At 44.0% G+C, this 14,312-nt stretch overlaps 1 protein-coding gene across 1 annotated transcript; it reads left to right on the forward strand.

The window, feature by feature from the left end:
* Positions 1–2,564: 2,564 nt before the first annotated feature.
* On the forward strand, positions 2,565–4,835 carry LOC107298148 (cholinesterase-like). The gene is made up of 2 exons (XM_015827512.1): positions 2,565–3,631; positions 4,727–4,835. The coding sequence occupies exons 1-2, from the start codon at positions 2,565–2,567 to the stop codon at positions 4,833–4,835; spliced, it is 1,176 nt and encodes a 391-aa protein (XP_015682998.1).
* The last annotated feature ends 9,477 nt before the right edge of the window (positions 4,836–14,312 follow it).

The raw sequence follows: 14,312 nt of genomic DNA on the forward strand, positions 1-14,312 counted from the left end.
AATTCAAGTTTCTAGTCTTACATGTTCCTTTTCACTTTCACTGCTATTTCACCAAATCTCCTGGAGAATCTTCCATTCCTTTTGTTTCCTGAACTCAGAAATCCAGATGAAGCTGGATTGCAACCACAATTTTTGAGTCCCCTCAGAGCTGGGCCTTTTTGGCTTCATTCTTCTTTGTTAAATGTCTATGGAGATTCTCAGTCATCCACGTCATGGTTGTCCCAAAGGTGCTTTTTCCAAAAGGAAACTGGACTTTCATGGGTTTTTTCTTTGAAAATGTTTCTTTTCTCATCCAAGAAACTTCTTCAGTTCTAACTAACTGGTGGGGAATGGAAGGTTTTATATTCTATGCAGTGATCTGGTTGTTAGTACTCTTGAGTGTCATTGAGGTCATTTGGGGGTATATCTACATCCTCAGAGTCACCAGAATTAGAGTGCAAATGGGTGTGGAACCTTCTTGGGATTGCCGAAAGGACAGCATTGTAAAAAGGAGATATCCCTCCCCCTCTGTTGCAAACCTGCACAAGAATCATTTCACAGGTTCATGGCACAACACAGGAGAACAAACTCATCAGGACAGGATTCAGCAATCCATCTGCACCTGAAAGACAAAGGCCACTCTTTTAAAGACAGTAAAGTCCAAATTCTGGACAGAGAGGACCTCTGGTTTGAAAGAGGTGCTAAATTAAAATTGAATAGCCCCCCCCCTCCAACAGGATTGTCTCTTTTGCACAGGAGGTAGAAGTTCTTTATGTATCTATCGATGGCCGATTTGTCACAGTGCCAGGCTTCCAGGAATTCTCTAGAAATTTTGGACCTGGCTTGGTCTACGATGGTCACAGTTTCCCAGTTGAAATTATAATAAGTCTGTGCATAAATTGTGAAACTAAAGAGTTTTCATAATGTTCTGTGACTAGCACTCTGACAAATTGGTCACTTTTCTGAGAGAAAACAACCAAGGTCAGGGAGCACCAAGGACTCTTCATTCCAACCCTTAGCTACAAGTCTTCTCCTTTAAAGTAGAATAAATTACGCCAGATCGCTTGTAGTATCTCAAGTGAGAATGCTGGGTGGATTTGCTCGATGATGTGTTATTTGCTTTCAGGTTCTTTAGTTGCTTTGAAATCTGGACAGATGTTGTAATGGCTCTTTTCAAGGCTGCAGGTTGCACACCAGAGATGGTGACTGTCCTTTGCACTAGAGTTCTCTCACCCCATTTGAAGGAAGTTCTCTGCTTTTCCATCTCTTTTGCCAATATTTTCAGCTTCCTCCCCCTTTATGGGCAGAATCCAGTGGGTTCAATGGACCTTCATGCAATATATAAAGGTGCTCTTTCCATGATCATTTTTTGTGAGCAGGACACAGCCTGGTCATCTCTGAAACTTTCTTCTTTCGAATAACAGTGAGTAAAGTCTGCAGAATTTTTTTAAAAAACATTTTTTTCAGAGAATTAGAAGATGATTTTTAGAAAAGGGACTAGAATTTCTTGTTTTCTGGCTAGTTAATTTAGGCTATTTAGGCTAGTTAATGCTATTCCAGGCTAAACATATGTAAAGAGACAACAGTTTCTTCAGCCATAATAGGAAATGCCTGCTAGAGTTTGAGACAGAGAGAAGGAGAGTGGGGGGGGGGGGATTCAGACACTTGTGGAATTCTACTGAATGTAATGGATACATTATGCAAGGTATTATTTCTACTTTGTTTTGCTCTAATATTGCGGACTGTACAGCTGACAATTTGTTCAGTTTTTGGATCAGACTATCCTGTTCCTTGAGGACAAATAAAGTTAGGCCTTCCTCAAAAAAACCACAGAGATGATTATGTTAGGCAGCCTAGAGCATGTGTGGATGAGAAAATATTACGTGTGGCAGGCAGGCAGGCATGCATGCTGCTCGTTTGAGTGGGTATGCACGCATGCACACGCACTCGCCTGCCCAGGTCTGAAAGGCTCAAGGCCCGGTAGTGGGCTGCGGCCATTTTGGGCCTAATTGTGGGTTATAAGTCAACGATTCTCCACTGTGTAAATAGTTTCATTTATTTTTATTGATGGTTGTATGCCACCTAGAGTCACTTTTTGTGAGATGGGTGGACTTATAAAGATGAGAAATAAAAATAATATTTACTTATCACATATAAATCAATGATGAATTAGCATAAGGTGGGCTTATACAGTAAGAGGAATAATCTCATATTGGTTGTAACTTTTTCCAGGTCCATCAACTCTTCCTACTGTTGCAATGCTTTGTCAGCAACAGGGCAAACGGTTCCTGGCTGGCCCTGGATCTGTGACAGCCTATCTAGGCATTCCTTATGCTGAGCCTCCCCTGGGGAAGTTGCGCTTCCAGAAACCTCTTCCACATCAGCCATGGACTCAAACTTTGGAGGCCACCAGCTTTGGCAATTCCTGTCCTCAATTTATTTTCCAGGATTTCCCTGAATCAGAGGTATGGACTCCTAAAACACCACTGTCAGAAGATTGCCTTTCCCTCAACATCTGGGTGCCGCACCTACAACCTTCTTCACCAGTGCCTGTTTTGCTCTGGATACATGGAGGGGGATATTTCATGGGATCATCTTCTTTGGATTTATTCAATGGGGCCTCCTTAGCTGCCACTGAGAATGTCATTGTGGTCTCCATCAACTATCGCTTGGGAGCCCTAGGCTTTCTTTACTTGCCACCAGCTGCTCCAGGGAACCTAGGCTTATGGGACCAACAGCTGGCCCTGAAGTGGATAAAAGAGAATGCAGCTGCCTTTGGGGGAGACCCTTCTCGGGTGACCATTTCTGGCCAGAGTGCTGGAGGATCTTCTGTGAATTTCCATCTTCTTGCATCAAAAAGCCAGGACTTTTTTGCCCAAGCGGTGATCCAGAGTGGAACAGCCAATGCTTTCTTGGCTTGGAAGTCTCCTGAGGAAGCCAAACGGTTATCGCTGGAATTTGCTCATTTGCTAGGTTGTTCTGAGGACAGTAATACCAGCATATTGCATTGCCTGGAAACCAAAAATGTTTCTGAATTTATTCAACATGAAATATCTATGTTCTTCAAAGGTGGCTTCCTTCTGAATTTTCCCTTCAGGCCAACCGTAGATGGGGATTTTTTGCTTGGTGATCCAGAAAAGCTCATGGAGGAGGGGCAAATTCAGGTCAAACCTGTCCTCATAGGAAAAACCTCTGATGAAGGAGCCACATTTGTCCCTTATCTTTTCTCTAACACCACCCACAATCTCATCAATCAGGAGCAGCTTCTGAAAGGGATAGAACTGTTTGTGCCAAATGCAACTGAAGACTTTGTTCAGATGGTTGCCCTGAGGTACAGTGAAGGAAATCAGGGCCCAGCCAAATACCGCTCTGCTCTGTCCCACTTCTATACAGATTGGATCTTTGCATGCCCATTGATTGAAGCTGCAAGAAATATCAGGAAAACGGGGAGTCCTGTATATGCCTATTTATTCGCACATCGCCCTTCATGGTCAGTCTGGCCTGAATGGATTGGGGCATCCCACGGTGCTGAGATTCCTTACGTTTTTGGGACCCTTGAATCCGTGCTTCCTGTCAATCAAACGTACACAGAGGCTGAAGCCAGACTGAGCCGTAAAATGATGCAATACTGGGCAGAGTTTGCCAGAACTGGGTAAGTGGTTCACTTTATTTCTATAAATTTGTATTTTAAATCCAAAGAAAGTCCCCACCCACTTTCAACAAATGTACTTTATATGTAAGTAATGCAATCATACAGTAAAGAAATGCACGCTATTACTTTGCCTGTGTTTACAAGTTGAGTTAATACAGGTAGTTCACGATTTACAACCAGAGTTGGGACCAGAATTTATGTTGCTAAGCAACTTGTGAAATGAATCATGCCCAATTTTAAGACCTTTCTTACCACAGTCGTTAAGGAAATCACTGCAGTTGTTAAGTATAACATATGATTATGTGAATCCATAACTTTTCTTGCTTCCAAATGGTGACCATGTGACCCTGGGGTGCTGCAGCCATTGTAAATACATGCCAGTTGCCAAGTACAGGGAAAAGCCCTGAAATTTTTAAGGATTCTTAATTATGTCACTTATTGGTAATCATTCTTTTATGAGTTCAGTGGTATTACACATATTCCAGGTATGTTATTTCTACACCTGGAATAAAGAAGGCAAAAGGAAGATGGAAAACAAAGCATTACTGTATCATTAGAAGAATGAGCAAAAGCTAGCAAGGGAGTAAGTAGTAAAGGGGAAACACCCAAAATGGAGGGTGCCCAGGGTGTGAGGAATGGGGGAGTGGATTGGGACTGGCAGATTTTAAGAGTCTGTGAGGAGCTGACCTGGGTTTGGATCAGCAAGGAGGAGACACAAGAGATTTCACCAAGCCAAACCCCACCCCTCCCTCAAAGTCCCCTTTGGGAGTTCCCCTTGGTTATAGTTTCTCAAGTCAAGACCGGTCCCTTTGGAAAAGAAGTACATCAGAATAACATACATCAGAATAACTGCGTGGGAAGGGACCTTGGAGGTCTTCTAGTCCAACCTCCTGCTCATGCAGGTGATTCTGTTCCATTCTAAACAAATGGCTGTCCCATATCTTCTTTGAAACCTCCAGTGATGAAGCATCCACAGCTTCTGAAGGCAAGCCATTCCTCTGATCAATTGTTCTCACTGTCAGGAAATTTATCCTTATTTCTGGGTTGGTTCTCTCCTTGATTAGTTTCCATCAGCATCCTTTTCTTCCTCCATAGGAATCCTGCTGAGGATGAGTGGCCGCTCTATAATACCACAGAGCAGAATTTCTTCCTTCTTAATACTGAGCCATTCCAGCAAAGGGCGAACGAGCACTGTGACATTTAAAGAGCCATTTTTCAAAGGCTGAAGAGCCACGTAAGTTCAGCTATTAGTTCTGCCTTTGGAGGGAAGTAGTGGTTGATGAAAAAGATATTTTTTAAAAAAATATTGATATTTATACATTAAATGTAGAGACCACCCATCTCACTCATACAGCAATCTCTAAAAGTCTTGTTTTTATTGCCAGCCTTTGCTGAGACTGAAATAAAACATTTGATTTTGTAGTGGGCAATTTTGTAATGTCTCAAGGGTTAGGTCTCTACTTATGTCTTAGAACAGTGCTTCTCAACCTGTGGTTCACAGGGGGTCCACAAAGACTTGAAAAAATGTTATGATTTAAATCTTGAGTTAAATCTTGGAGGTCCATTACCACAAAGGATATTTAAAGGGGGTCCGTGGTGAAAAAAAGGTTGAGAACCACTGATCCACTCACTATGTATATCTTAGTTCCTCATATAAAGATAACAACAACTATAGTAGTAGTAGTAGTGATGATGATGATGATTATTCTTTTCTTAGATAGGAAATATGCTTCTTTTCCAGTCTTTAACAGATAGATAACTCAGAAGAACACACAGATAATTGCTTTATTCTGGGAATCCTAGGCAAACTTACAGTTTGAGGAGGTGCTTCCAGGAATAGATGGTGGCAATCTGGTTGTTCCACAGGTAAATTGATATTAGATTTTCCTGGTTCTCCCAAGCGTCACATGGTGGGGTGAACGGGAAGTCTACAGCCTTGTGGCTGCATGCGGTGGTCCAAGAACAAAGACTGCCCTCAGGCTAATGTCCAGGGATGCCTTTGAAGCTCCGCCCCCTGACCCTTGCTCCCTCCCCTTGCCCTGATACGTAGGCATACATAGAGTTATACAAGATACATGCATAGAGATATACAAGAGAAATGGATCTGTGATCCAGAACACTCCCCGCTTGGAAATTAATATTTCCACTACTTATTAACTGAATATGAGAAAAAAAAGTATAGCATTAAGTATACAGTACTCAATCTTGACTAACTTGTGACTACATAGGTAAAAACTTGGTATCAAAACATGCATAACTATTGGTAAATATAAAGCATGCACAAATATGCAAAAAATAAGCAAGTGTTACATCAGACAATGCATAAACACAATACATCATTTGAGGTTTCGTCTTCTGGTTCAGTCTTCATCAGCTACGGTGCCAAATCGGAGATCAGTCTGGTGCAAGTGTCTTTGAGTCACGACCTGACTCACGTGGCTCCACGATATGAGCGTCAGCTTGGCAAAGCAGTTCATCAGCTGGATGGGCCCGGTGTGCAAGTCCCTTGGGCCAGTAGTTCTGGTATGCGCTCTTGTCTCTAAGTGAGACAAGGTTGTCTTCCTGTAAAGGAAACTGGAACCAAATCTGGAACAGAAAAGGTGGAAACCAAGGCTTCTCGGGAACAAAGGGAACTGGATTCACAGGATACTCAGGAACTGAAGAACCTGGAAAAACAAGAACAGCTGGATCTGGAAACACAGGAACAGCTGGATACTCAGGATCAGGAACAACAGCTGGAACTGAAGGATCAGGATACTCAGCAACCGAGGTATCTGGAACCACCGATGGAGCATTGAAGATGGCTGCTACTGTTGTCATCAGGGTAGTGAGGACTTCATGTGTGGGTGTGTGTGTCTTTAACGACATAGAGTCCATGATTTCGCGGGGTGCACCAATCATGTGCTCCCACGCTTCGCCTATGCGCGCTTCGCCCATGTGAGATGACTGGGGAAGGCAATTTTTGGCCATCAGGCATTTGTCAATCACTGGGTCATGGCAAATGTCTTCAATAGTCTTTAAGTCCTTGCAGACTCCTATAAAGTTCATTCTTGGGATGCTAAGACATGTGATCAAGATGATCAGAACTATGCCTAATCTCAGGTGCTTCCGCTTAGTCAGGGGTTTGTAGCGGATTGGTTGACGTTTACTGGGTGCCGGAAGTTGAAGGTTGGCGCGTTGATCCGTTGGTCTATTCAAACAGACCAAGAACTCAGGACTTTCTAGCCAGGTCAATTCTGTTAGCTGTGTGGCAAGGTTGGGCCACTTCACTTGGTTGTTGCCTGTTGGCACATGTTGCCATTGTTCAGGACTCAAAGATGTTTCAACTCTCTTCATTCTATTGCCTACATAAACGTAGAAATGTCTGCTTTGTTCGTAGATGTAGCTTGACATCTCCTTGCTGTCTGCGTAGAAGGTGGTAGACTGTAGTTCAAGGCGCAATGTCTTCGCTGTCAAGTTGGTGAGCTTTGCAGCCAACGTGGTACCACATAGTTCTAACCTTGGTATGGTGTGGCCTTCATGTAGTGTTAGTCTCGCTTTTCCAAAGAAGACACCGAGACTGCAGCTCTCCCCGCTGTAGACTCTGATGCATCTTATGGTTGTAAACAATGTGACGTAAGTGTGGCTCTCCCCGCTGTAGACTGTGACGCATCTGAAGGCTGCGTTTGCCTTCTTTGACACATCTGAGGAAGCATGCAATTCTTTCTTTTGCACTGTGGCGGGTGAGCTGGAAACATACGTGCACTGCACTTGCATACTCTTGGGACATCTTGGAAGTAAATTCCATGACTCCCGGTCTTGCAGACGTTGCTTGTCTTGTTTGTCCTCTATGGACAAAGCTAAGTTGTTTTGATTCTGACTGGTCTGGAACACTGTTGCTTCCAAAGCAGGTTTGGTTGTCACAAGCGCGCAGTGTTCTAGGTGTGGCTTTAGGTGAGGTGCTGTTCCATTACAGGGAATGGAGGTGTTTGATATGCTCACCTGGGTTGGAATTTGCGTTTGGTCAACACAAACTGTCCCTCCTATGGCCCATCCGAGTTCCGGCGGGTTCCGTGGGGCTACAACGGTGGAAAGGTCTTCTTGCGCTCCCCGCTGTGTAGCCGTTGCCGTTGCTGGTGGTCCCATCCGATTGCCATCAAGGGTGTGGTTCGATGGGGCAGCAACAGTGAGAAGATCCCGTGGCCTAGTTGTCGTGACATCAACCCCATGGCTGACTGGCACATCTGGCTGCTGAGATTCTTCTGTTCCTCTACTCAGTCTTGGGGGGCTTGTGGCTGGCTGTGGTCTTACCTGTTCACGTTGAAACGCACTTTGGTTGTCCACGTAGGCCTGCCCGTGGCCGTGAGGGCTTTCTCTTGCTAGCCCTTCCAGCCTTTTCATAGATGTAGCGTTATCTAGCTCTCTCTGCAGAATTGCTTCTATTTGGGCAGCCTCTTTTGCTTTCTGTTGTCGCTGTGAAATCTTCTGGTTGGCCCGAGCTTTGACCATATCTTCCTTATGCTGACGTTCTGCCTCTTCCACGCGACGGGCTGCTGCAATCTCTGTCTCGACCAGTTCCTTTCTTTGCTGCCATACTACTGCTGCTTTTTCTGCAGCAGCTTTAGCCCTTGCGGTGTTGACTCGTGCTTGTGTGAGTTGGGCGGCAATGCTGTCTGCCCATGAAGCCCGAGATGCTTGGCTCTGGCGGGAAGATGCTTTTGAATTGCGGGAGGCACCTGTGATGTGAGACTGTTGTGACACTCTGGAATGTGCCTTGGAGATGTGGCGAAAGGGTGAGGCCCTTCCAGATGCATGGGATGGAGCCACGTGCGACCGTTGGGACGGTGCGTGTGAATGGCGGGAAACTTCAGACTCTGCCCTGTCAACCGGTCTGTCTCTCGGGCGAGGCTCGCATTCTGGAGGGCGTTGTGGGGTCTCTAGAAGCTTCTTGCGTTCCTTGTTCCGTAACCGAAGACTTTGCATGTCGCGGTCGACTTCTGAGTCTCTTACTTGCTGCTGGATGTCCTTGAGTTGCTGTTCGGAGTCCATCCATTGTGTGAAGGCGTCCTCCTTATCTTCTTCCAGTGCGTGAGCACGTTCGGGGGAGAGATCCTCCTTTTGCTCTAGGTGGAGTTTGTGCCATTTCTCCCAGCCTCTTTCATGGCGCTTGTGCACGGTGTGCCATTTCTCCAACAGGTTTGCATGCATGGCTTCAGTTGGCTTTCTTTGTTGTCTCAGAGCATAGTGACTTTGAGACATCTTTGGTCTTACTGAGGCTTGAGCTTCAGCTTCTGTGTACAGGTCAAGGGTGGCAGTTTGCAGCGCTTCTCCTTGGCTGTCTGGTTGGGGTAACTCAACTAGGCTGGTTGGTTGAACCCCTTCATCTAGATCAATGAGCCACTCTGCCATGGTTAGGATGGGTTCAGTGATCTTCTCAGCAATTTTGAAGCAAATTTGAAGAACTTCTCTCTTTGACCACTAGGGGTCGCTACTTTGTGTGGGTGGAGGTGGCTGGGAGCGTTCTCCTGTGGTTCCTAGCTATTTAGAAGCAAGTTGGATGAACTTCACTTTTCGACCACTAGGGGTCGCTATCTGCAGGTGGAGGAGCCACTGGAGCGTTGTCCTGTGGTTCCTAGCTAATTTGAAGGAAATTGGATGAACTTCACTTTTTGACCACTAGGGGTCACTATCTGCGTATCAGCTTCAGGGGTGCTGTCTGTAGGTGGAGGAGCCACTGGGAGCGTTGTCCTGTGGTTCCTAGCTAATTTGAAGGAAATTGGATGAACTTCACTTTTTGACCACTAGGGGTCACTATCTGCGTATCAGCTTCAGGGGTGCTCTTCTTTCGAGGTACACCCTTTGTCCACTAGAGGGCTTTCTCTGGGCATGATTAAAGGCTCGCGTGCAGCTCCTCCTTTAACCACTAGGGGACGTCTGAAGAGAGGTCAGCCAAATTCTTCCTATTACCACGTACCTGCAGGGCCACTGAGAGGCATGAACTCCCACCTGGTTGTTAAGTTGCAGGCTGGAACACACTGGGGTATTCAGCTTGTGAGAATAGGCAAGGATTGATGGCTATGTGGCCTTCTTCTGTGACACTCAAAACTGGAAGAAACTTGGATCTCCAGCTTGATTGGGTGAAAACTCTAGTGGGGGTGTCTCAACTAGGCTGGATTTGAATTAAATTATCAAATTGTTGTGATGTGAAAGGAGTAGGAGACCAAAATTTTTTTTCAAGGTGTCATGTGCAGATAGGCCACTAGGGGGTGCTGCTGTCCTGCTATTGGGGCTGGTTGTGCCCCTGTGTCCGTATTCTATTAACACCGGTTGAAATTCCTCTTTTCGCCAGTATTGAGGTTTTATGGCTGAGAGAGAGAGCTTAATGGCTTTCCTTAGCAACCAGGAATGTGCCCTGCTTTTGCCGAGGGAGCAAATGGTCACAATGTACGTGCTGGGGCCAGAAAAGGAGGGGGAGAATCACCCTTTCCAAGCATCAAACAAAGACAACACTTTTCTAAGTTTAGCAAGTTGAATTCATGTGCTAATGAGGCTGACTGAATCATTTAACAACACCACTGGCTCCTTCGCTAACATGCAAGCTGAGTTGGGTTCACAGATGATCTTTGAAGCCATACCTTCATTGCCTCAGGACATGCAAGCTGAGGGAAGGGGTGGTTTCTATGGCAACTGCTCTCCTCTCCTGAACGGAGATCCATGCAAGCGGCTTAATGGCTTGCAGAGTTTACCAGCAAATTAACAATACAATGCACTGAATCACACCTTCTTTGAAACGCTGTCTGCCAAGCAGATACTGTGATATTTCTTTGCAGGCAGTCAGTTTGAAACATAGAGTTACTTTCACATGCAAGAGAGGTTTGCTTCTTTAAAGTTTGAAGAACAGAGGAAATTTAATCTCATCAGATGGCTATTGCAGGAGCTCAGAGGAGAACAAATCTATCAATTTACTTTGCAGAGATTTCTTTACTTAGTTTGCAGTTTGGAGATCAGAGGAAAATTAAAAAATATCAATTTACTATTCTGTTCTTAGATAGGAAATATGCTTCTTTTCCAGTCTTTAACAGATAGATAACTCAGAAGAACACACAGATAATTGCTTTATTCTGGGAATCCTAGGCAAACTTACAGTTTGAGGAGGTGCTTCCAGGAATAGATGGTGGCAATCTGGTTGTTCCACAGGTAAATTGATATTAGATTTTCCTGGTTCTCCCAAGCGTCACATGGTGGGGTGAACGGGAAGTCTACAGCCTTGTGGCTGCATGCGGTGGTCCAAGAACAAAGACTGCCCTCAGGCTAATGTCCAGGGATGCCTTTGAAGCTTCGCCCCCTGACCCTTGCTCCCTCCCCTTGCCCTGATACGTAGGCATACATAGAGTTATACAAGATACATGCATAGAGATATACAAGAGAAATGGATCTGTGATCCAGAACAATGATGATGATGATAATCCCAAAACATCTGGACCACCACTTGACCACCATTGGCATGGGCCAAATCCCCATCAATCAATTGCAAAAAGCAATTTCTTGGAATAACTTACATCATAGGTGTCAAACTCGCCACGTCATGTGACGTGTCACGACGTATCGTGAATTTTTTTGCATTGCTGGTGCTGGGATGGGCGCGGTCTCCTTGTGATGCAACTGGCCCATGGGCTGGCAGTTTGACACCCCTGGCTTATATCCTGCGATGATACCTTTAACTCCATCAAACAATATCTGCCTGTCCCAGCTGTTTGGGAAGGCCTGGATAGGTGGACCAAATATGTCAAATCCAGTCTAAACATCTGGTTGACTATGTGATGAACAATAATATATTTTGATATATATATTTAATAAATATATATTATGCCACGGAATCTATGGAATCTTCAGAATCCAACTTCTAGATGTCCCAAAGGTGCTTTTTCATGGGGCAACTGGATTTTCTTGTTTTTCTTTGAAGACGTTTCACTTCTCATCCAAGAAGCTTCTTCAGCTCTTCTTCATGAAAAAGCACCTCTGGGACAACCATGAGCTGGATGACTGAGAATCTCTATAGACAACTTCTAGATTCAGATTCTTTAGTGATAAGATGTCCACCTTACCTTGATATTTCACTTTTCTTTGTTCTGCAGACAAGTCTGAAGGTGATTCTGTTTCGTCAGACTAGGAAGAAGAGAAGAGGTAGGAATCCAAATGCTTGGTTGTAGTAATGGGGATCAATTGGGATCAAGTCGGATGATTTCAGAAGGGGGCTAGACTTTATTTCTAAATAGTAGTATCACATCGGCATTCCAAACAATTTTTAAGTAGCACTTTTGTGGTTCAACCTCACTGTGTAGAGTGGAAGCACTCCAAGCCAATGACCTTTGTGGAAGAGGAACCTGGAGGATCTCTAAATTGCAGCATAAACAAATATAGATCTTGGGCACTGGGAAAGAAGGAATGAGCCATTAATAGTAAATTACAGAGAAGATTACACAGTGCTGAGAAAGAGGAAGCATGAGAATGAAACTCAGTCTGGGAGGGGGATCAGTTTTCAGATGAATGGGACTATTTAATAGACAAATGGAGATATTAGGAATGTGTCCTTCTAGCCCCCCCCCCCCCCCCGTGCCTGTGGTAAATTTTATCAGAACATTCACATAGGAAACCCTGAATCTCAAGATGCAAATATTTCTCCTAACTAAGACCATTGTCCTCTCTAGATAACAGAAGAGCAGGAAGTAACTTCAGATCAGTGATGTTATTACTTACACATATATATGCATGTATATAAATCCCCCTCCATTTTGAAATGTATAAATATGAATGAATCTGTCAGGTCTGCCATCATAAGCACTTCGGCCAACTTCATTTCGCTGGCATAGTGCCATAAAACGTGGGAAGAGTGAGAATGGGGATGTAGGGAGGGGAAATGATAGGATGACAGGAATCAGAGGTGCCAATCTGGAACAAATCCAAGGACACTAGTGAGAATGGAATGCGAAACTCCACCAAAGAGGAGCCAAACCTTAAAGCTGTTACCAAAACACCTAATTAGAATATTATGGGCAACTTACAAATTGGCCAAGGGGGGAGGGCCAGGGAGAAGGGGGAAAGGCAGGCTTTGCGCAGGAATACTCAGATCCAGCTTTTCTTGCACTGTAACCACTTGACTTTAGTAAAAGTATACTTTTTGCTACAAATGGAGTCGAGGGTCTTTATTTCCTAAACGTCCAAGCTGGGACAAGCCTGACAGCACCCTTTTCTCTGCAAGAGTTCCTCCGACTATTTTCTGAAGGGAATTTCTCCAGTGTGCACTGTTAACAGTAAATACTGCAGCAAGCCTTGATTAGTTACTTTGGGTCCTGCATTTGGATTCCACAAACCCCACCTTGTTTAGTATAAGATGGGAACAGAGAGCATTTTAGATGGACTTTTAAGGTTAAGATTAAGGGACCAGGCTAGACATCAGGAGACTGTGAGTTCTAATCCTAACTTAGCCATGAAAGCCAGAAAAGTAGGATTAGAACTCAAAGTCTGGTAATGTTTAGCCTGGTGCCTTAATCTGAATCTCAAAAGTTCATCTAAGATGCTCTGTGTTCCCATTTTACTAAATAGGCCGACTTGAGACTAGTCACTCTCTCTCAGCCCAACTCACCTCACAGGCTTGTTGTTGTGGGGAAAATAGGAGGAGGAAGGAGTGTGGGTTTATTGGTAAAAATAACCATATAATAAATACATATAATAAATAAAATTCTCTTATTCTACCTTCCTACAGAGAAGAGCATTCTGGAATCTCTGCTTTGCCTATTTCTTGAACTGGCCTACCATGAAGGGCTGCCATTTAAGTTGAATCTCTTTGAAAATCCACATCTTAAAGGCACTATTTGAAGACGTAGCTGCAGTGTTGTTGGCTTCAGAATAGCGGTTGTGTGTTTATTTCTCTCAGGAACCAATCAAGACTTTTCCTTAAAGCCTGGGGAAATGATGACAAGCTGTGCCAGAGAACCTTCCGGAAGGATCCATTGCCCTTTCAGAGACTGACTAGGGGGAACTTGGAAGACGAATAAGGAGACAACTAAACCCCACATAACCTTTGCTGTAAAAATAATAAACTGCTACGTGTAATTTGTTATATCTTGATTTGAGATAGGCTTTTAATTACCCCGCCCCCCAAAAAAACCCCTCTTAATAAATACTGTCTGAATTCTTTGGCTAAATATCCTGTTATTTTCACAATGTAAACACTTGATGCAATATGGAAAAACAAATAAAGGAAACAGGAATTCTGCCAATTTTTTCTATAACCTAATGACTATCATATCTTTTTCATAGGGCTGAGATCCTTAAATCTAATAAATGAGCAGGTTTGTTATTCTGGTTATTGCAATCAAAATTATTTTAATATAACCTGATATGGAGAAACCAGTTTAGGCAGGATGTTTAAATTAGGATATGATCCATTTAATTAGAGATGTTTTCTCATGTGCTGTAAAAACAGTTTCAATCTCAGATTCCAGCAGTTACTGGAATCCTTTTCTTGCTTTGGAAAAGGAAGTCCACCTGTTGCCCAACCAGAGAAATTCATAGTATTAAGAGTTGGGCTTTCTAAAGTTTTCCCTTTAGCAACTATCTACTGAAACTACCTCCATCAGCTGCCCCCGCCCCAAAATCCTAATGTGATGTGGGGAAGACCCATCTCTACTCTTTGTGCTTT

Source organism: Protobothrops mucrosquamatus, unplaced genomic scaffold, assembly GCF_001527695.2.
Source record: "Protobothrops mucrosquamatus isolate PMUCROS unplaced genomic scaffold, P.Mucros_1.0 scaffold3746, whole genome shotgun sequence".
NCBI lineage: Eukaryota > Metazoa > Chordata > Lepidosauria > Squamata > Viperidae > Protobothrops > Protobothrops mucrosquamatus.